The sequence below is a fragment of the Lytechinus pictus genome, chromosome 15, assembly GCF_037042905.1.
Source record: "Lytechinus pictus isolate F3 Inbred chromosome 15, Lp3.0, whole genome shotgun sequence".
In the NCBI taxonomy this organism is placed as follows: domain Eukaryota; kingdom Metazoa; phylum Echinodermata; class Echinoidea; order Temnopleuroida; family Toxopneustidae; genus Lytechinus; species Lytechinus pictus.
The window spans coordinates 18,432,243-18,455,241 of record NC_087259.1 but is presented as its reverse complement, the minus strand read 5'-3'; the positions used below and the strand labels follow the sequence as shown (position 1 = coordinate 18,455,241).

At 37.6% G+C, this 22,999-nt stretch overlaps 1 protein-coding gene across 2 annotated transcripts; it reads right to left on the bottom strand.

The window, feature by feature from the left end:
* Positions 1-380: 380 nt before the first annotated feature.
* Positions 381-21,341, bottom strand: LOC129277847 (negative elongation factor B-like). 2 transcript variants are annotated; one of them, XR_010295829.1, is made up of 7 exons: positions 21,274-21,335; positions 13,131-14,043; positions 11,986-12,088; positions 10,670-10,765; positions 9,406-9,897; positions 3,192-4,550; positions 381-1,059 (listed from the first exon to the last, which is right to left on the bottom strand). XR_010295829.1 is itself a non-coding variant. In XM_054914022.2 (6 exons), exons 2-6 carry the CDS (start codon positions 14,018-14,020, stop codon positions 4,419-4,421), a joined length of 1,713 nt encoding a protein of 570 aa, XP_054769997.2. In that variant the 5' UTR covers positions 14,021-14,043; positions 21,274-21,341; the 3' UTR covers positions 381-4,418. The 2 variants fall into 2 exon arrangements, 1 of the variants encoding a protein (XP_054769997.2); XM_054914022.2 differs by having other exon boundaries at positions 381-4,550; positions 21,274-21,341.
* Positions 21,342-22,999: the final 1,658 nt, after the last annotated feature.

Here is a 22,999-nt window from a genome sequence, read left to right as displayed (position 1 = left end):
ATTATTATTTTTTTTTTTTTTTTTTGGGGGGGGGGGTTCAGAGCAATTATGAAAAATCTTTGTTTTCGTCAATTTTGACAGGTCACGGGTCGGCAGGAGAGCCGAAAATCCGTCGGAAATAGATCTTTATTTCCCTTTAATTCAGCCCTCCTTTCTTTTCTCCATTAGTAATTAAAAAAATGACCATCCCTCAATCCCATTAATTTTTCTCTCTCTCTCTCCGATCTCTACCCTCTTCCTTACCCACTCTCTCATATACATTTATGAACCATGTTCAAAATCCCCCTTCCCCCCAAACCACCATTCTCTCAATATCTTTTCTTGTCAAAACTGCACTATATCACTCTAAACTTAAATGTCACAAAAGCAAAATGGGAATGTACATGTTTTAGACACTTTACTCACTTTATCAAGGTGGTTTTTAGCAGTAAACAACAAAATTGGGATGTTTACATATACAACTTGCAGATGATGTTAGACACATGATATAATGAATACGCAGGCGATGAGCCTGTTGAGGCACCTGCAACACAAAGAAATATAAATCAATATTATTTTGTAGTTGATTGTCAATTATGATCAACTGATCATTTCCTTCTTGTCTCAGGGTCCAGATTATAATCCATCCAGCAGCTCATTATTTAAATCGGAACAATTTTCAATTTTACTGCTTTATGAGACCAAGATGAACATGAACAATGTGATGGGTACAATAACAATAATCCAATTATTCACAAGACATAAACTTTATGGCCCGTTTTCCGAACACTGGTATAACTTAGACCATGGTCTAACTCTGTGCTAAATCTATGGGAAGTCAGTCAAAATCTTTAAGTTGTATGTTTCTTATATTTACTGTGCTCTTTCCCGTTTCTTTGATATTGAAGACAATTATCTATACAAAATTCCTAGACGATTGAGAATGATTCGAGAGTCAAATGAGCTGAAATATCATATATCTACTGATTTATTTCACAATGGCTTTCCATACTTAAACCACAACTTTAAACCAGAGTTTAAAACCCGACTTCAGAATACGGGCCTATGAATCTAATACCCCTTTCATAAACCCAATAAAACCCAATTATGCGGCTACTAGCAGCATAATTTGGTCGTAAAATCAGAGGACAAGATTTTGAGTTTATGAACTTATTTCCAAATAATGCGGATAATTGCCATGGTGCGGTCACAAGGTCACCCTTTTCCAACACAACCGCATCGGAGGGGGCGTGTCCAGGTGTCATGACGATTATCCACCTTTTTCAGGACGGGCGCTCGTAAAAATATTTTTCGGAGTTTGTGAACGCAATTTTTATTGAATTATCCGCATTACTCTTAGGCGGCTAATTGGAGGATAGGTTTTATTAGGTTTATGAAAGGGGTATAAGAGGTTAGAGCGCCTAGTGTTTCACAGATTTATTATTACACTTGCCGTCCGATTCAACAAGTCATTCACGCACACAATGTAGTTTGCTGTGCAAACCCTTCACTCAAATTAAGGGGTCTGAATAAGCAGCCTACAATGCCATGCGTACTGTCTGCTATTCTTTGCATGATGAACCACTTGTTGATCAAAGTGTCAATCAGGGTCTGTGCCTGCAGACTAATTTAGCCCCTGACTGAGAATGGCAATGTGTGGATTGACACCCAGACAAAGATGTGACGTCATTTTGGAATTCATACACACGACTCTTGATTACAAGGCGAAAGTCAGAACTTTGTCACAGCTTTCAGACACAACATCATAGATTTTGGCCCCATATATTCATCCAATAGGTTCACAGGAATGGAGAAACAAAAATGTTGCCATAAAAAAAAAAATAAAAAAAAAGAAGAAATTGTGTAAAAATCTCAACATGATTGGCTCAAGTTGAACAGAGAATGTGAATAATCTCTTGGATTCTGTGTTAAAATAGTCAACATTGAGAAAATGTCTTACATTGAGAAAAACAGTTACCAGAGTGCAAGGTTTTTCATATGGATTTTGGAAATCAATTTTGATTGAAATAATAATACAATGTAATAATAACAATACATCCACTTATATAGAACATTTGCTATATGCATATGTTTTTGATACTTGGTATCATACTACCCCGGCTCTAGCTGAGCCACCAAATAGGTGCTAAAGCGTTCAAGGCATTTATCCTACCGATTACCCGTCATGAATCATGATTTTCTGTGTTTTTCTATGATATCCACACAAAGAGAATACATGTATTACCTGAACAGGAAAAAAGCTTGGACCAAACTTCTGACCAATTGCAGGACAGTTTATATGCTGGGTCACTTACAGTTAAAGATAAATTCCAGTTTTGGTAACGATCTCAAAATGACTTTTTACAGAACCTAATATAATGACCACCCAAGTGTCTGTTTATATGAATAAAAAATATGTGCCAAAGGATTCTGGAAGAAATTGTGTAATTGCTGAGAAATAAGCAAAATAAGCACAGATTCGGTCACTTCCGTCGGGTTTTTATTCCAGCAATAATAATACACTGTCCAACGTGTGCCTATCTGTGTTGGTGATCTTCAGTGTGAACATTTTACAGCATAGATTTCAAGATTTCACAAAGTTCAGTTTATGTAACTGTACCAGACCTAGATCTTCGATGATATACTGACAATTAAGCCTGGTTTTACAGACTTTCTCATGAAATCAGTGTTTACTGCAACTACTGGCATTTCTCTTTAACTCTACCGAGGTCGACCTTTTATACATGCAAGTCAAACAATCACTAAAGTTGAAGCATTTTCAGACCTGAATATGAAATAAAAGTATTAGCTTACATTCTTCTTGCATTCTTCTCCACGGCAAACGGTAGAATTGACCAGTATATACCAGCAATACAATGGTTCAGTAATATCGAGGTTTGCAATCAAATTCTAAATGCCAATGACCAATCAAGGTATCGTTGCATGTGCACTTACTTCAAAACACAGATTCGGTTTGGATAGAATCTCACATGATGAATTATTGAACATACACACAAAAGCGTCCCCATGCTTTACATACAAGCTCTTTCCACCCATGTGACAGCAAGAGGACAGAAATAAGTTAATCTAAAGACTAACTTCTTATCTCAAATGAATTCTTATTGAATTACAACTACACTTGCCAGCAAGTGTTAAAACCACCATGGTAAATCAGTAATACACATTGATTACTCTCTATATTAATGTATCACATTACATAAAATTACAAATGCAATGGAATTTGTAACAGGATGGAGACCAAAAGCCACAAGGGTGATGAGTCCCCCCCCCCCCATCTTTCAGCCCTTTCAATGACTTGAGGAAGCAGTTGACAAGAGTTTATATACTTGAAGAGCAAAATGATACACTGATGTCAATGTAATTTCATACTTGCCTCAGAATGTACATTTATCTACTTGCAATATGAAGGGAAAAAATACTGTCCAATGCATAAGTTTGTCCCAGACATGAAAAAAAAAAAAAAAAAAAAAAAACAACACAATAATTACTCAATCAACAGGTCAGGACATCATGTGCTTCCTTCTTCTTTTGTGAATACAGTGCAGCATTCAGTTTTTCACTCTTATAAATCACAAAGCAGATCACACAGTCTACAAACTGGGCCAAATTTTGCAATAGGATTTATGATATGCAAATATGGAAAGGTCATGACATGAAAACTGGGTTCACTACATATCTTCTCTCCCTCAAGTTATGATCAGTCCCACATGAAGGAATTTGTGTAAAGTCTGTTTGCTGCTTAACCAAAACCCATCCGCTTTTGACTCTTTGTGGCATAAGATTCAGAAAAAGACAATAGTTTTGAGCATCACATTCACATACTCTCATTCCTAAACTAGCACCAGTGAGCTTGATTACAATATCCCTCTTAGGTCACCTGGGGACGCTTCACAAAGAATTAGGTGTGACCCGAGAGTCGTGCTTAAAACTGCCAATGCACACATGATATGTAACGCGCAATCTTATTGATAAAGATGCAGTAGTGCATCTCCTCTTTGTATGATTTTATCAATGCAATGATGCCTTCTCTACCACACACAACTAGCAGTTTAAGTGCAACTCTCACACTCAAGTCTTTGTGAAACACCCCCCAGGACATCATCGCAGATATTGTACTGTGGAATTTCTCCTGCACAACATGGCTAAACATAATTCAGGCAGTTCTGAGCAAAAGCATGCATGAAATCTTCTGGCCTGGAGATGGTGCACATTAACGGCTCCGGTTCATACAAACTCATTGTGGTTGTCAGCCATCAGAGCTGTGAAGACAAGGTCGCAGGGGTCGGAACACTTTTCAGTGGTGAGTCAGCGGGCTCTGGGAGTCTGGGACGGACATTGACTGGACTGCAAGTGTTAGAGCTGATCTAGCATGGAGTTGCGCACATTAGCACAGTGATTATCGGTCAACAGAGCTATGTTCATAAAGGCGCAGGTGTGGGAACACTCCTCAACGGTGAGTCAACAGGCTCTGGGACTTTGACTGGATTGGGTGTATGGGAGCTAATCTTCTCCATCACTGTGCCGTACAGATCACGTACTGCTTGGCTGTGCTGTACATGTAAAAGAGAACATGAAAAAAAAAAAGACGATGTGTCATTATTGGAAGACACCGACAGGGATAAATCATCTTACAGAATTAAACTTTCAATGTGTATTTTTGATGCCAAACATGAATCCAAGAAAGTGGGCCCAAAAGCTGGTGCGGATCCAAAGGGGGGGGGGGGGGAGAAGGTGCAGGGGCATCTCGCAAAATATGTGAAAATCTAATGTTGCAAAATATTGCATGCACTAATTGCGTAAATGAGTAATGACCTTTTTATTTTTTTGTGCTTGTCAATATCTTTAAGAGAGAAAAATGTCCTTAAAGGGATGGTCCGGGCTGAAAATATTTATATCTTAATACATAGAGTAGAATTCACTGAGCAAAATGCCGAAAATTTCATCAAAATCGGATAACAAATAATCAAGTTATTGAAGTTTAAAGTTTAGCAATATTTTGTGAAAACAGTCATCATGATCATTCTGTTCATTAGGTGGGTTGATGATGTCACATCTCCCCTTTCCGTTTTCTTATGTTATTACATACAATCACAATTTGTTCATTATTTCATACTTGTGTGAATAATATGTCTCCCTTATAATGAAATAAGTTGCAGCAATAAATATCTAATGCACTAAATCAGTTGTCAACCCAATTTTTCTAGTTCTTGGAGGTAAAAATTTGAATAAACCTAATTTCATATAATAAAATACAAAAGAACAAGTGGGGATGTGACATCATCAGCCCACCTAATGAATATTCATGACGACTGTTTTCACAAAATATTGCTAAACTTTAAAATTCAATAACTTTGTTATTTGTTATCCGATTTTGATGAAATTTTCGGCATTTTGCTCAGTAAATTCTACTGTATTTATTAAGCTATAAATACTTTCAGCCCGGACCATCCCTTTAAATTGGGACTGACAACCTTTTTTTTTTACAAGACATATTCGCACCCTGTTAAAGTATGACTCTGGATCCGCGCCAGCAAATGGGAAGACAGAAGCAAAATAAAGACATTACAGTGTCCTATACATTAATACAGACAGCTTTTTTTTCAAAAACTATAGTTACAGAGTGGTTAAAGTGGCTCTCTCTTTCACAAAAAAAAATCTGCAATGTCCCAGTTAATGGGGACAGTTGTCAGATATCATAGGCATTCAATTAAATACTTGCCATAACTACTGAATACAAGTGTGGGTCAATCAATAGAATTTATGGTGATATCTTTTGTTCAATTTGTGATCCAAAATATTGATATCTTGTTTACACAAAAGGCAATGCCTGAAATGGTGTTTCATATACTTATCAATTCAGATAGCTGCTCGAGTGCATGCAGTAAAAATTAATGATGCTGACATTACCTCAAGATTTTATGAATCATTTTGATCATATCTTCCTTCCGAACTGCTACATGAACCAATTAGAACTCTCAGCTTGATCTAATGGCAACAAGCAATTTACTTGATTGGCTCCATAAACTTTAACATGGACCCTGATATAGTCATCAATATCATAGACATACAGGAGCAAAGTTTGAAATAGTTTTACCAAATAATCCTCCTGGTGGGTGTTTCATAAAGCTGTTCATAAGGTTACGCAAGACTTTACGCACGACTGGTGACCTTTCTTGTGCCACACTATCCCTATGTAGCTCACTTTTCCAATAGCACCTAAGATCATGTTCCAGTCGTGCATAATGTTGTGCGTAACTTTACGAACATCTTTATGAAACACCCACCAGTTCTCTTGAGGACTAAATATTTTCACATACATGTACACATTGACTTCTATGACCTTTGAAATTTCGATCCTAAATAAAACCAGGTCATTGCCACTACTTTATGTGTAAATAAAATAACAAATGTTTGAGGGTAACCATCTGGTCCTGCAGTTATCTTGAGATATCTAAATATGTGTTATTCTATGTAATGACCTCTGTTACCTTTGACCTTGTGACCTCAAAAGCTGGTTAGCCCACCTTCACTCCCATATGCATGCACAAGCCAAGATTGAAGATGATGATCCACCAAAGATAGATAGTAATCCTAAGAATGAGTCATCTATAGGTTAATAGTGATCGCTGCAACCTTTGATCTTATATCACATGAATATGCATGCGATCCAACTTGCCAAATGTTGAAGTTCTCCTGCCAAACGATTCTTTAGTGAGAATAAAAACAAGCCATTTTTAGGTACAACTTTTGTGACCTCTGACCTTGTGACCCCCACATTACATCGGTGTCACTCCATGATGCATACACAAGCAAACTTGATCCATTACAGGGTGCTACATAAATTTTTTGAAGCACTTGCCCAGTCAGGCAAGTGAATTCCTAAATAGTTGGAAAATACTTGCCCGAAAATATATTTCACTTGCCCGGAAAATCTCTCTCAAAACATTTTTACCGCTCCAAAAGAAAGAAGTGCAGGTTTATATACCATTGCTTTTTTCCTCTCATTTAAACATGAACTGGCCTATGTACCTTGTATTTGCCTGCCATGACCATGATGACTGACATTAGTGTCAATATGCCATATGATTAATTTCCTCTATCAAATATTTTCATGCACTTTTGTATACGGTATGTCAATGGCACAAAATAAAAAAGAGAATCACTGAAAATAATACTGAATACAAAGAAAGAAAGAAAGAAAGAAAGAAGGAAATAAATAAATAAATAAAGAATGAAGGAGAGAGAAAAAAGGAAAGAAAAGAGAACAGAGAAGAAATATGGGAAAATGAAGTAAAGAAAATGGGGGAAAATGAAAAGAGAGAGAGGATAAATCAGGATGAAAGAAAGAATAAAGGAATGAAAAAAATGTTTCCTTCATTCTTTGAAATAAAGAAAGAAAGGAAAGAAAAAGAAAGAAATGGAAGATGAATTAATGTGTGAAAGAAAGAATGAAGGCAAAAAAGAAAAAGGAAGTAAGAAAAAATGAGGAGGAAAGAAAAAGGTTTCCTTCATTTTTTGAAAGAAAGAAATAATTATGAAAAACAGGGAGGAAGGAAGTAACATTGAAGGAAAGAATGAAAGAAAGGATGAAAAAGAGATAGGAAAGAATGAAGGGGAGAGAGAATGAAAAAAAAAGAAGAAAATAATGGAAGAAGGAAAGAGAACAAAAAGAAAGAGGAGAGGAAGGGAGAAGGAAGCAAAAAGAAAATATCAAGGAAAGAAAGAATGAAGGAATAAAAAGATGAAAAACATGAAAAACAATGAGGGAAATAAGAAAGACTGATGAATGAAGAAAATAAATGAACACAGAATCAAAGGAAGGAAAGCTAGGAAATAAAGATAAATGGAATGAAAAAGGGAATTCAGGAAGGATAGAAGAAAGGATGAAGAAAGAAGGAAAAAATTAGAGAAAAAGAAAAATCAGGAAGGAAAGAAAGAATAAGGGAAAAGAAAAGGAAAAAAGAATGAAACCAAGAGAGAACTGAAGAAAGAAAAGGATGGAAGAAGGAGAGAAGAAAGAAGGGATGACAGAAAGAAAGAACAAAAAGAAGAACGAGAGGAAGAGAGAAGGGAGCAAACAAAGATTTTAGGAAAGAAAGAAGGAAGGAAATTAAGAAAAAAGAAGGAATTAAAGTATGAAAAGGAAGGAAAGAAAAATGAACAGAGAGAGAGGGAGGATCAGGAAAGAAAGCAAGGAAAGATTGAAAACAAAGATAGATGGAACAATTAAACAAGGCCAGCAGAAAGGATAGACGAAAGGATGAATTGGATTGAAAATGAAAAAAAAAGAAAGAAAGAAAGGAAGGAAGGAAGAAAGAAAGAAAGATAGGAAGGAAGAAAGAAAGGAAGAAAGGAAGAAAGAAAGAAAGGAAGGAAGAAAGAAAGAAAGAGGAAAGAAAGTTCAAACTTAAAAAAAAATCCAATCATCTAAAAAAAAAATTACAGATATGTTTTTATAAATCTTAAAATTGAGAGAAAACTAAAATGTTTTAGAATTAAATAAAAAAAAATCAAAGTGAAACCTTGTCAAACTTGAAAATTAGGTGAATCATCACGGCATCACACACACACAGCTACAAGTTCACACCGATCTCAAGACTCAAAACGAAAGCTGAAAACTCAATAACTTGCTCCTCTGATCACATCACCAAATCAGTGATATGAGAATCGATATAATTATAACAAATTCCCACCAATTTTGTGATTATTTTGGTGGAAAAAATATTTTTCATGTGAGATTGTTGACTCTGATTGATCGGGGATGTGCAGGTCCGGAGTGCAGGTAAGCACAGCCTGCATGCCTGCCACACACGGGCGGGAGGCCCCGGCCATGTCCACCGGCTAGTACATGTTTGTATGCTGAATTTGTGTGTGTGTGTCTTTGTGTGTAGATTTAAGAAAATAGCGCAATTACCGGCTTGCAATATGAATTGAGGGAAGTTGTTCACTTTGTTTTTTCTCTCTCTCTTTTGTATTTTTGCTTGTGAAATATGGGAAAACTTTGAAAAATTTCATTCACAATGAGAATTTTGCTTGCCCGATTCGGGCAAGCAGTTTTTGTCTTTGCTTCAAAACACTTGCCCGACTCTTACTTTTACTTGCCCCGGGCAATCGGGCAAGCGCTTATGTCGCACCCTGCATTACACAGTTCTCACCGCAATAACCAGCAATGTCAGGTACAAGAACTCTGTGACCTTTGAACTTGGTATGATGACTTTAAAATCTACTCACGTCGCCTCTTCAAAATGAATATGTGTACAAACTAAAGTTCATCAGTAATACAAGTTTTAATTCATTGCAACACATCAAAAAAGGGAAGGATGGAAAGATGACTCAGTTCCAGCATTTTAAACGGGGTGGAGACATAAAAATAGTAAAAAAAATGCACGACACAGTGTGTTTTACCTCTGGTTTAGGTTCAAGGGCATTCTGTAGCTTAGAGAGCTTAGCTGCCGGCAGCTTATGAAACACAAACTCCATCAATCGTAAAGAATGCCTTGCTACATTCTCCCTGGATGCTCCATGAAGCAAAAATCCATCAAAGACTATCTCACAGAAGGAATCGGATGAGAACTCGTCCAGGAGTACAGACAACTGGGCAACGAACGGGTGAAGGAAGATATCGTTGAACGATAAATCCCCTTCCATCTTGACAATGTTCGGGAGGACCCTGGCGAGGGCGTCTTTGTTTCGTTTACTGGTCGCATGCAAGGCATAGTACAGGATGAGCGTAGCACCGATCTTGTTCCGTCGTATGTACTTGAGGAGGAATGGTGGAAGTGTCTTCAGGTCAGTGTCGTCGCTGGTGTCGTTGAGACGGCGGTTGACAATTCTCATCTGGTCGTCAACGAGGAGCGACATGAGTGCTGGCAAGAACTTCAGGACGAGATCGTTTTCCTAAAACAGGATGCAAGAATGAGTATGGGTATGCATTTTGAATCTTGGAAAAATCGAAATACATGCAATATCTTTTGAATTCCAACATAAAACAGAGATTTAATCTCTAGACCAATACCCAGTATTTGATCAAAGATTGACCAGTAGGGGGCCCACAAGGGAACCCACATAAAAAGTTAACGGTCACCACCATTCTTAACTCTTTCCCCTCTTTGTTCGTCTAGAGTCACATACAGCAGGGAGTTCAACTCAAGTCACAATGCACACAATGCATTAAGTCTATTGTTCATACACACATACACAATAGTGATGTGTGCATCGCATTGTACTATGTTACACACAAAGCTTTTCTTTACAATATATATCAATCAAAACCTGCTGTGAGCTGAATTAGCAGAGCCCATGCTCCTTGAAATTAATGTGGCGCTGGAGTGATTCTGTCTGTGGTGGGCAAAGAGTTAACTTTCCCAACAATTTCACCATGAGCAAAAGACAAAGCAAAATTTAAGAAAAAAAAGTTGAAACTGCATTACCCGTAACACTCTCCTCCCTTGACTTAATGTCAGCGAAGGGGTCGAGGGGGCAATAACATTCAATAATTTTCTAATTTTCGATTACCTTTTTTTTCAAATTCATTTTTACTCCCCCCCCGGAATCACCACTGCATATGCATGTATCTACAGTATTTACTTTGTACATTAATATTTTGGTGACTCATAATATCTATCAAACATTGTGACAAAGGAAGAAGAAGAAGCAAGATTAAACTCACCAACTTGGGTTCTCTAAATCGTTGGCTGTCCAACATATCCCAAGCACCAAGACCAAGCGAGAGCATGCGGAGAAGAGATGTCAAATCTGGGCTGTCCTGTACAAAATTAAATATAGAAACAAAGTTTATGACATCCATTTCTCTTTCCTTGCAAACTACTGTACATCTAGGGTGTGTTTCATGAAGGATCTTGTCCATGATTTTCTGTGAAAATTTGTTCTCAGCCAATCAAATGAAATGAGTTCGGTAGCTTACAACAAATAGCAAAATGCTCCTGGACATTCCTTATCAGTGAGGAGCAATAAAATGCCGGCGTACATGTTATGTACCGGTACCCATTTTTGGTTCATATCTTTCCTGTCTTATTAGGCTCTCGACTGGTAAAATAAACATCCTTTGTAGTCTCCCATCAATTGGAAATCCTTTACGACAAACAAATCCAAACTACTGTACCCTTAAAGAATGAAAAAATTATTTGATATGAGGAAGAAACTTTGATGATGGGTTGTTGGGTACATCACTGGTTTGGACAAAAGATAGCGCACCAAAATATGTGTCTGTACGCTGTACAAGTAGAATAGTATTCATTTTGATGAGAAATGGCTGAATCCTATGTTTGATCCCCAAGTCCTTCACAATTTATGAGATGTTGCAAATTACGTTTTCCATATTTTTTAACCCATCTATTACTGGAAACAGTTTGACCCACGCATGTATTCCCAAACCTATAGGAATAACAGGATTTTAACCCTTTGCACCCAAATTACCGGCCAACCGGTGAAAGCACAATTCTAAATGTTAGGTGATGTACGTGTACGGATATTTAGTCAATAATTTCAGTCAAGATTGGTATTGATTTCGGAAGGATTTAGCATATAATGGCCCAAATATGCTTCTCTCCTGGCTCGTGGAACATTACACAGGGTAATACGCAGCAGGTCACATGCTGACTATGGGGAAGCTATTGATACATCTGACTTTAGTCAAATCAGTGATTTCAAGCCTAACACAGACACTAAAGTTGATACTTCTGACTGTAGACTAGGTCTACAAGAAGCTAACAACTTAAGTACTAGCAGGGGGAAGATACGGTTGGGGCTCGAATCATGGGAGTTTGTGAATGTGGTCGATACAGGCTAATAATTCAGGGTATGGGTCACGGCCACTCCAAATAGTTTAGGGTTCAAAGGGTTAAAGGTCAGGGGGTGAACTAAGGTCCTGTAAAACAGCATATGTCTACTGATTAAGATCCCCTGTTTAAAAAGACGACATGAATAAAGATACTTTCAAACTTTTCTTGAATTACTCGTACATACCCTTGGAAGTTTGTCTTGACTGATGAGGCTGGTCATGTGACGAATAACACTGGTTGCTAGAGTGTGTACAGCGAAGGGATCGCACAGGATCATAGATAGGTCACTGTTAAAAAAAAAAACGGTTCAGAAAAGACTTGGGGATAGTATTTCATCAACGAAATTCATACCTTAGGATCAAACATTAAAGGAGAATGAAACCCTTGAAACCAGCTGAATCCATATCAAAGAGAAAAATCAAAGAAACATATTGTTGAAAGTTTGAGGAAGATTGAATGAATAATAAGAAAGTTATGAGCATTTGAATATTGAGATCACTAATGCCATGTAGATCCTCCCATTGGCAATGCGACCAAGATCTGTGATGTCACACACGTACAACTCCCTCATTGCTTTAGTACTTATTTCACTTATATTCTCACTTTTATAGAATCTGTCACAAGGTGAGGTGTTCTCTTTATGAGAGGACAAGTACAGAGGTTTCACAACATTATATCATTGATGAATCGTTTGTCATATGATTAGAATGAGCAAAAAGAGATGTTTTGGGGTATATTTTCAGTGTCCAAAAGGGGAGAGTTGTTCATCTGTGATATCATAGATCTTGGTTGCGTTGCCAATGGGAGGATCTCCATAGCATTAGTGATCTCGACATTCAAATGCTCATAACTCTTCTATTGCTAGTCCTATTTTACTCAAACTTTTGTTGATCTTATTCTTTGATTTTTCTGCTTTCACAAAAGCTAACTTGCTCCAAGAGTTTCATTCTCCTTTAAACTTTGACAAAAATAACTGAACTTTGTGTGATACTGTTATTGTCTTTTGAGAAACTTCTGTAAAATGATGATTGATATAAATCTTGAGTACAGATGGGGTGATGGTCAAGTACAATTCACATAAATTTTCCTTTATTTTTTTACTGCAACTGATCAGATAAAAGTATGACAAATTCAAAGGATCCTCCAAACATGACTAAAACTCCCCACCTCCCCAACCACATTAAGAGAGAAGTGACAGCAATACTTAAACATCATGAATTCCTAGAATGTTAACTTTCCAATATACAGTTGCAGATACTTTCCCATCGTTAAAAATGTGTAGTTTGGAGAAACCTCTGCCTTATTGTTTGGTGATTGATTGATGCTTACCCAAGGACTTGTTCCTGTCCCCTTCGCACACCATCCAGAAAACCTTGTAACTCCTTCGCCTTCTTATCATCCACCTGTCTATCCCTAACACATGCATCTAAGGTCCAGGTAAACTTGTGGCACGGATCCTCGGTACAAATTTCATGGATCTCCAAATCATGTAGAGACATCAGTAGTTCTGCTCTTAGTGTACAGTAATGCATGTTCCTGGTGCTGAGGAAGAGTGTCCGCAAGAATTGGAGCACCATGTCAAAGAGCTTCACACTCTTTCCGACCATTTTTGTGAGTTTTTGGACCACATGGCCCTGCCGTCTCATCTTTGGTGACACAAGAAAGAACATTTGAGAGTTCACTGCCTCGCTACCAAACAGCACCGACTCTTTATTCTTGATGTAGTCTGTGAGGAGCGGTGAGACCTCGTCACCAAAAAGAGACGGGTTCCGCTGCCAGATCTGTTGCTTCACCTCAATGGAGGCCACATCATAGAGACTCCTGTCTTCCACAAGAACTGTTAGGTACTTCTCTGGAATCTTTGGAAGACATTTCATAACAGACATCACCACAGGTTGGATGCTCTTGACCCTTATCAATGGAAAGCACTTCGAGAGGAGATCCTCTATAGTCTTGAAGCGCCCCTTGGTGTCACTGTTGGCAAGCTCCTGCGTCCGGGACATGAGTTTCTCACGTAATTCTTCCATAATAGAGTGGTGAAACTCAAAACGTCGAATCATGTGGAGATCCAAGAGAGGAAGGGCAGGTTGGAGGGTTGGGAGGAGGATGCCATTTTCCGACTGAAAGTCCTCAATGGCCTGGAGGGGATCTGTACAATTGGTGAGGGCCTCCCGAAGGTGTATACTCCCGGCAATACCCACTTCCTCAAATCCAGACATGTTGTCAAGCGTGCTTACCAAATCTGCATGGTTACAAACACATAGAGGGCAATCAATGACATGTGAGCCAATCTATGAAAACTGACATTATAATATAAAGATAGGGAAATAAGCAGTATTTTCTATATTGTAGTTTACTTTCTTGGGCAATTTTTTATTGAAGGCCAAGTCTACTCAAACAGCTAGTGGGCTTAAAGAAATGGATGAAAATCAAACAAGTATGACAGTGGAAATTTCATCAAAATTTGATGTAAAATAAGTTACATCCTGACCAATATGTTAATGGGAGAGCCAAAGATGCCAATATCAGAGACTTTTGTAAAGAATTTGGGTATCCAATTTCAGAGACAGTCTCCAGTTTTGGAGACCAATATCCTTTGTTTACATTTGCTGCAAAAGGATTACCTTGGCGGCAAATAAAAATGTGATAAGCAGATTCCTCATGAAAAATAACCCCTTTTCACCGTCTACTTTTGTTGTGATAAGGATTTTTGTTGTCAATCACACACAAAAAAAATGGGCTTCTGACCTTAGTGAGACAAAATTTTGGGTGGAAAAAATCATACTTTTGTAGGTGTTGTTTCGTTTGTCCTTTTGCAAAGCAAGTCTCCAATGTGGGAGATTGTCTCCCCTATTGGAGAGAGTCTCCCATATTGGCCATGCGCCTCTACTGTACATCGGGCGGTGAAATCACAGACTCTGACTCTGTGTTTCCGAACACCTCTGGCTCTGTCACACTCACAGATATGACAGAGGTGTTCAGAAAACACGGCAGGATTTTCGTTAGACCAAAAGCTTTGGTCTCTGTTATGTTGGTTGTTCAGCTGAACTCCGTTGGCTTCACTCACCAAATACAGAGACCAAAGTTCTAGCGCGATCTGTACAGGGGACTCAAAAATTGTCATATTTATGTTTATGTATATAAGTTCGGATAAAACAGGGAGGTGAAGTTGCGTGACAGCCGAGGTAAGTCACTGTTTTTGTTCGTTTTAACTTGATTTTTCCCCGTTTTTTGGCAATCAATGCCAAGAGGGAATATTAATTTGCATTTCGGACGCATTAATTTTCAAAAGTTTGATTCATTAAACTTTAATTTAAAGACAAAAATTGAAGAGCCCTGACGGGGGGATTTTGCTTTGTATTTGTAATTGTATTATTGTAAGTCCCCTAATCTAATGGTGGCTGCACGATAGCGAGCCGTCTGTGTACGAGGAGAAATTTAAATTCTATTTCTATTTTCCCTGGTGTAGAGCTTTAAGATAATAATTTAATATACTTCAATTTCTTTGACTGAGTGTGACTGTGGTGTGGATGTTTGAGTCGCACAAAAAAATACTTTTACGTGGGTGGGGGCTCGGGGCGATTTCACTCCTGCCCCCGAAATGTGAAAAAATAAATATTCGGGGTGTAGCTGTGTGGGCATGCCGGGATGAGGGTAGCCATCAATAAAAAATGTTTTATTTGGGGGCTTAATTTGAAATTAAATTTATTATTATTTTTCATTTTTTACAGGATTTAAAACAAAATGATGTAATTTATTGTGCCCCTTTCCATTCCTCGTTTTTTCCCTGATTTACTTTCTTTAATTTCATTTATAGGTCTTAAGGGTGGATGTCAGGCTGCCGGGGTGGAATTCAGCCGGAATTGCCAATGGAAGTGGACGTACCTGCACAGTCGTGAGCTTGGAGACTGAAGCCTTGCCCTATACAGTTGTGAACATTTTTTTCAATCAAGTTTTAGGGCCACTCAGTGTTATTCCCATTTGAAATATAATCAGGGGCGGATCCAACATTTCCCTACAGGGCCAGGGGGGCATTTTGTATAGGAATTTTTTGACAAAAGTCTTCACTGCCAAATCATAGTAATTTGTTTCCCCCAGGAAAAATTTGACAAGCAAAGAAAAAAAAAGGGTCTCAGTTGCCTTTTGAGTACCTCTCAAGGGGGAGAGGCCGAATGTGCAACCCCCCCCCCTGATTCGCCACTGGAACTAATGTCCATTTCATTTAGTTTGTAATTTTTTACAGGAGGAAAGAATGGAGTAAGAAGTTTTGTGTTTTGTATTTTTACCAATTATTGTTTATTCAAAGTAAAACGTATTTAAGTTAGTATTGTTCCAAAATGCATCACTAATCTTAATTAACTTGTTTAAATTTAAAATGTAAGCCTGAATAATAATGAATTGTGAACTTTGAATAAATAGAAATATACATGTATATGTCATATTCTGTAAATTGTAATATTTTCAAATCATATTTTATCTCCATTCTTATCTAATCATTGTCTCCCTTTCTCATTATGTTCATCACTCTTCAATTAAATTTATATTCTATTACTGGTATAAAAAATGCCAACAATACTAAACACTGATACATCGATCAATAGAAAAAAACAAAGAAAAAGAGGGAAAATACAAAGAAATTACAGGTACATGGAGGGCCCAGGCCGGGGGTAACGACAAATCATGCTTGTCTGGGTATTAAAAACAGGAGAAGGGTGGTCAATACAATATTGCAAATAGAAACTATGAAGTGGGTTTTGTTTTTATCAAATAATATTTGCAGTTCCTTTGGAGTGATGTTGTTTTTGTTTTTCTTTAATAGAATATCACCCATTCTAGAAAACTGAACTTTGTATCTAACACTTAGTTGCCCTAGTGTTGTTTTCCAATCTACATTTTCTAGTTCCTGGTATCATGATTATGGATGTAATCATTTAAGGTGTACCAGTTAGAAATTTTTTGACTTTTTGTATATATTTACATAAATTATGCAAGTTGCAGGTCACGTGGTTGATAAATTGTTGACACAAGCATTAGCTCTATGATCATCTTCTCAATGACTCTTAAGACAAGCTTCTGTAACAATAAAATTATTGTATTTACTAGATAATTTGAACAACTTGAACAAATTGTGGCAATATTATTTAATAAGTTATATATCAGTGATAATGGGGTACTCCAGGCTGAAAATGATATGATTTGAACAAAGAAAACATTAAAAATTTGATCAAAATCGGATAAGGAATAACAAAATTATCGCTGCATTTTAAAGAATGATTTGCATTATTCTGGTGAAACAGGTCTGGCGTGTCTTCATGGATATTCAATAAGCAAGCTTATGATGTCACATCCTCACTTTTATTATATGAAATTAGATTGATTAATTTTTAAACGTTAAATTCAATAACCCCGCTATTTGATGTTAGATTTTAATGAAATAAGCACTTTGATATGTGAATGTTACTATATCAAAGTGCTTATTTCATTAAATATTTTCATTAAATATTTTCATCCCGGAGCATCCCTTTAAATGATTTATTTATTATTTCTGTTTTCTCAAGAAAGAGTGGTCTCTTTAATAAAAAAAACTGAGTTAAGTAGAGAGCCCTGTAATGATACAACAAGTGGAACGTCACTGGCAGTCTTACCTGACACCTGCATTACACGATTCAATATAGCAGCAGACCAGCAGTGCCCGGGAGCAGTGCTGACTTTGAAAACTACTATAAAATAGTTATTCAACAAATACCCCCACATGGCCAAAGTTAATTGACATTGAATGACCTTTGACCTTGGTCCTGTGACCTGAAACTCGCTGCAGGATGTTCAGTGATACTTGATTAATCTTATGTCCAAGTTTCATGAACTATGTCCAAATACTTTCTAAGTTATGCTGTTATTTCAGAAACTTATTCGGTTAAGATTTGATGTTGACGCTGCCGTCGGAAAAGCGGCGCCTATAGTCTCACTCTGCTATCCAGGTGAGACAAAAATCATGATACAGTGATGAAAAATAAAGTAAAATAAATTTAATAAAAAAGAAAAACCACATGCTATATAAAAGAAATGAAATTCAAAATCATAAATTCGTCATTTTTATTGAATGAAGAATTTAATTTATTGATAATTGGAAAAAATATTACCCCTATTTTCTTTCAATATAACCAAAATACGTGTAGGGCCTAGTGTGATTTTCATCACATAACATGATTTAGAACAAAAATCAAGCCATATTTTTTGGTTATCATGTGGGACGGAATCTTCATGACTGCATTCGTCGGACGGAATTTTCCTCTTAAATCCATCTCTGCCGGCTTTTCACCTTCCCTCCCCATCATCCTCATCCCTATCATCATCCCCATGGGCGGAAATCTGTCCCCAGGGGAGACCTGGGGCTGGAAAATTTGACCGTGAGCATTAAAAAAAAGGTTATCGCCCAAAATGTAGGGTCACCCTTGTCCCTCTCACCATCTCCATGCACCCCTCTCATCATCCCCATCCCTCTCATCAAGAGTCATCATCCCCATCCCTCTTATCATTGCCATCCCTCACCTCCTCGTCCCTCTCATCATCAAGGCCCATCCCTCATCATCGCCATCCCTCACATCCTCGTCCGTTTCATCATCCTCATCTCCATCTCTTTCATTACCTTCATCCCTCTCATCACCCCCCCCCCCTCTCATTAAGAGTCATCAAAAATTATCATCCCTCTCATCATCACCATCTCTCACCTCCTCGTCCCTCTTATCATCAAGGCCCACCCCTCATCATCGCCATCCCTCACATCCTCGCCCCTCTCACCATCTCCAAAACTCGGCTCTCTACACCAGGGAAACTCAATATAAAAAATAAAAATGAAATTGGCATGCCCACACAGATACACCTAGAACATTTTCACATTTCGGGGGCAGGAGTGAAGAGGCTCCGAGCCCCCATCCACGTATAAGTATTTTTTGAGCGACTCAAACATCCACACCACAGTCGCACTCAAAGTCAAAGAAATTGAAGCATATTGATTATTGCAACTTAAAACTCGGCTCTCTACACCAGGGAAACTCAATATAAAAATAATAAAAAAAGAAAAAAAAAAGGCCTAAAAATAATCAATTTGAAGTTAAAAATTAAGCCCCCAAATAAACATTTATTATTGATGGCTACCCTCAGCCCGGCATGCCAACACATCTACACTGCGAATATTTTTTCACATTTCGGGGGCAGGAGTGAAATCGCCCCGAGCCCCCACCAACGTAAAAGTATATTTTGTGCGACTCAAACATCCACACCACAGTCACACTCAAAGTCAAAGAAATTGAAGCATATTGATTATTACAACTTAAAACTCAGCTCTCTACACCAGGGACACTCAATATAAAAAAATAAAATGAAATGAAAAAAAAAATAGGCCTAAAAATAATCAATTTGAAGTTAAAAATTAAGCCCCCAAATAAACATTTATTATTGATGGCTACCCTCATCCCGGCATGCCCACACAGCTACACCCCGAATATTTATTTTTTCACATTTCGGGGGCAGGAGTGAAATCGCCCCGAGCCCCCACCCTCGTAAAAGTATATTTTGTGCGACTCAAACATCCACACCACAGTCACACTCAAAGTCAAAGAAATTGAAGCATATTGATTATTACAACTTAAAACTCAGCTCTCTACACCAGGGACACTCAATATAAAAAAATAAAATGAAATGAAAAAAAAAATAGGCCTAAAAATAATCAATTTGAAGTTAAAAATTAAGCCCCCAAATAAACATTTATTATTGATGGCTACCCTCAGCACGGCATGCCCACACATCTACACTGCGAATATTTTTTTCACATTTCGGGGGCAGGAGTGAAATCGCCCCGAGCCCCCACCCTCGTAAAAGTATTTTTTGTGCGACTCAAACATCCACACCACAGTCACACTCAGTCAAAGAAATTGAAGTATATTAAATTATTATCTTAAAGCTCTACACCAGGGAAAATAAAAAAATATATAAATATTTACAAAAAAAGGCAGAGCCTATACGACACTGCCAAACTTCAAGCTCTAGTTCACTCTCTCACTCAGTCAAGCTCAGCTCTTTGACTGTGCACGCCCACTTCCATTGAGGATTCGGGCTGAATCCCACCCCGCCAGTTTAGGCGGCCGAGCTACGTAGAATTGCGATGAAGAGCAGCGGACCGTTCATCGGTTGTTCGCTTCTTGCGACCAGAGAGAAAAGGTGAAAAACTTTAACAAAATCGTGCAAATGCACCAAATTTTATTCTTGTGATGAGAAAATGGAGTTAATGGAATACAAGAAAGTCCATCTTCTGCGATAAAAGTGGTAACTTGAGGAGAAATGATCACAAAATCAAGTCAGTTGTTGAGTGGGGCCGAGCCGAGCACCGACACGGTTAATACACGCGCGCCTATGGGAATCGCGAGCTGTCGAAAAACGCCTAAAATTACACCTTTTTTTTTATTTCAGCGAAAAAAAGTAATAGAAAGTGAAGAACATTACCATCAGACCATATCTCTAGAAAATCTTTACAAGAAATTACGAAATGACGGAAAAATAGACGCAGATTTGTGAGAAAAAAAATCTCGTAATGGGTGGGACAACTCGGCCCGCGGTCCGAGATGTCCCGTGGTCCGAGTTGACCCGATATATTTTTGTTCAAATATTAAAATTGGCATAGTCTATATCGTTTGAAAACAAAGTAAGTAGCTTTAGGTCCCCCCATCATACATGTAAGTTAGGCGCAGGCAGAAAAAAGCCACTGGCACTGCGCAGACTTTTCCTTCAGTTCGGGCACCTTATTACCTAGACAGCTGGCAGCCGTCTGTTTCGAGGAGTTTTTTAACTTTTTTTTTTTTAAATTTCTCCTCGTAGTCGTACACAGACGGCTCGCTAGCGTGCAGCCACCATTAGGGGACTTGCAATGCAAAATCCCCCCGTCGGGGCTCTTCAATTTTTGTATTTAATGAATAAAAATTTTGCAAATTAACGCGACCAAAATGCAAATTAATATTCCCTCTTGGCATTAATTGCCAAAAAACTGAGAAAAATCAAGTTAAAAGGAACAAAAACAGTGACTTACCTCGGCTGTCGCGCAAATTCACTTCCCCGTTTTATCCGATCTTAAGTACATAAACATATGGCCATTGAGTCCCCTGTACAGATCGCGCTAGAACTTCGGTCTCTGTATTTGGTGAGTGAAGCCAACGGAGTTCAGCTGAACAACCAACATAACAGAGACCGAAGCTTTTGGTCTACTTATTACCATACATGTATTTGAACGACTGGGACCAAGATGAAGAACCTACTTGACATTAACGTGCAACATCTGCTACAAAGATTGAATGATATTTATTCTTCAAATATCCAAAACGCTTTGAAATTAACAAAAAATAAAGATCTTTATTGACGGAATCAATACAATAGAATGATACAGAATGAAATGTGGTATTAACGAAATTAAAACTAAACGAACCTGACGTAATTTAGAGAGCGTGTACTATTTCCGAAGATGGCCGCCATGGGCCAATTTTTCATATGCGCATGCGCCATAGACCCATATCTTTCAAGCGCGCGAGAATAAAAATGTCTAAAAATCCCGGGGGGGGGGGGGCTGGGGGAAGTCAAATGTATTGCTGCACACATGCGTGACCAAATTATTTCCAAACACCCCCCTAAAAAAACGAGTTTTTTTCTGTGTGCAAAATGACCCCGTAATAGTCCAGGATAGGCCCCATAGAAAATTGTCCAAACCTTGTTTTTTCATACATACAATATTTTTTCATGGTTTCTTGTCAATTCGAGGGTGCTGATTACGAATCTGAATGATGCCACTCGTGTAACCTTGAGCATTTTCCGCAAATTGGCAAAATAATATGGCCGCCAAAATGTGCAAATTACCCATGAAAATCATAAAATTGCCAGTAGATTGGCTATAAAATGTATGTAATTGTGTTGCAGGAGTGAAATACTCTCTGAAAAAACGATTTTTGAAAAAAATATGTATTTTCTTGATATTTAAAATGGCCGCCATAGACCGCTGTATTCAACTTTATGTACAATATGAATGGGGAAAATAATTTTCACAAAAGTGAGCACTAAATGCAAGTAGTTGTGATTTTTTGTGAAGTAATGGATGAAAACATGATTGCTAACGAAATATATCATTTGTTATGTCATATGTGTAATAAATGAAACATTTTAGTATTCAAAAAGCCACCAAACGCCCTGACAGTATTATGTATAATGTTAATGGGGACAAAAGAAAATCACAAGAGTGAGTACTAAAATGCATATAATTAAGATAAGTGAGTGGCATATTGGCTAAAAATTCAATTTTAACGGAATATAATATTTGAGATGCAATTTATGTGATAAATGCTGTATTTTGAAATTCAAAATGGCCGCCATATGCCCATTATACATTATGTACAATGCGAATGGAGAAACTCATTTTCACGAGAATAAGTACATAAAATGCATGTAATTGTGATATACGAGTAAAATATTGTCTGAAAACACGTTTTCTAGCTAAACATATCATTTCTCTAGTCATGCATGAGATAAATGCTGTATTGTTAAATTCAAAATGGCCCCTATAGGCCCTAACAGTATTATCTACAATGTAAATGGGGACATATAATTTTGTAAGAATTTGGATTTGCTTGACTATGAAATCCATATAATCCTTTTGTATGAGTAAAATATTATTTGAAAGCATGATTTTTATGAAATATAGCATTTCTTCTGCCATGTAAGTGATATATACTGTATTTTGACATTCAAAATAGCCGCTACAAGCCTTAAAGGAGAATGAAACCCTTGAAACCAGCTGAATCCATATCAAAGAGAAAAATCAAAGGAACACATTGTTCAAAGTTTGAGGAAGATTGAATGAATAATAAGAAAGTTATGAGCATTTGAATATTGAGATCACTAGTGCCATGTAGATCCTCCCATCGGCAATGCGACCAAGATCTGTGATATCACACACGTACAACTCCCTCATTACTTTAGTACTTATTTCACTTATATTCTCACTTTTATAGAGTCTATCACAAGGTGAGGTGTTCTCTTTATGAGATGACAAGTACAGAGGTTTCACAACATTATATCATTGATGAATCGTTTGTCATATGATTAGAATGAGCAAAAAGAAATATTTGGGGTATATTTTCAGTGTCCAAATGGGAGAGTTGTAC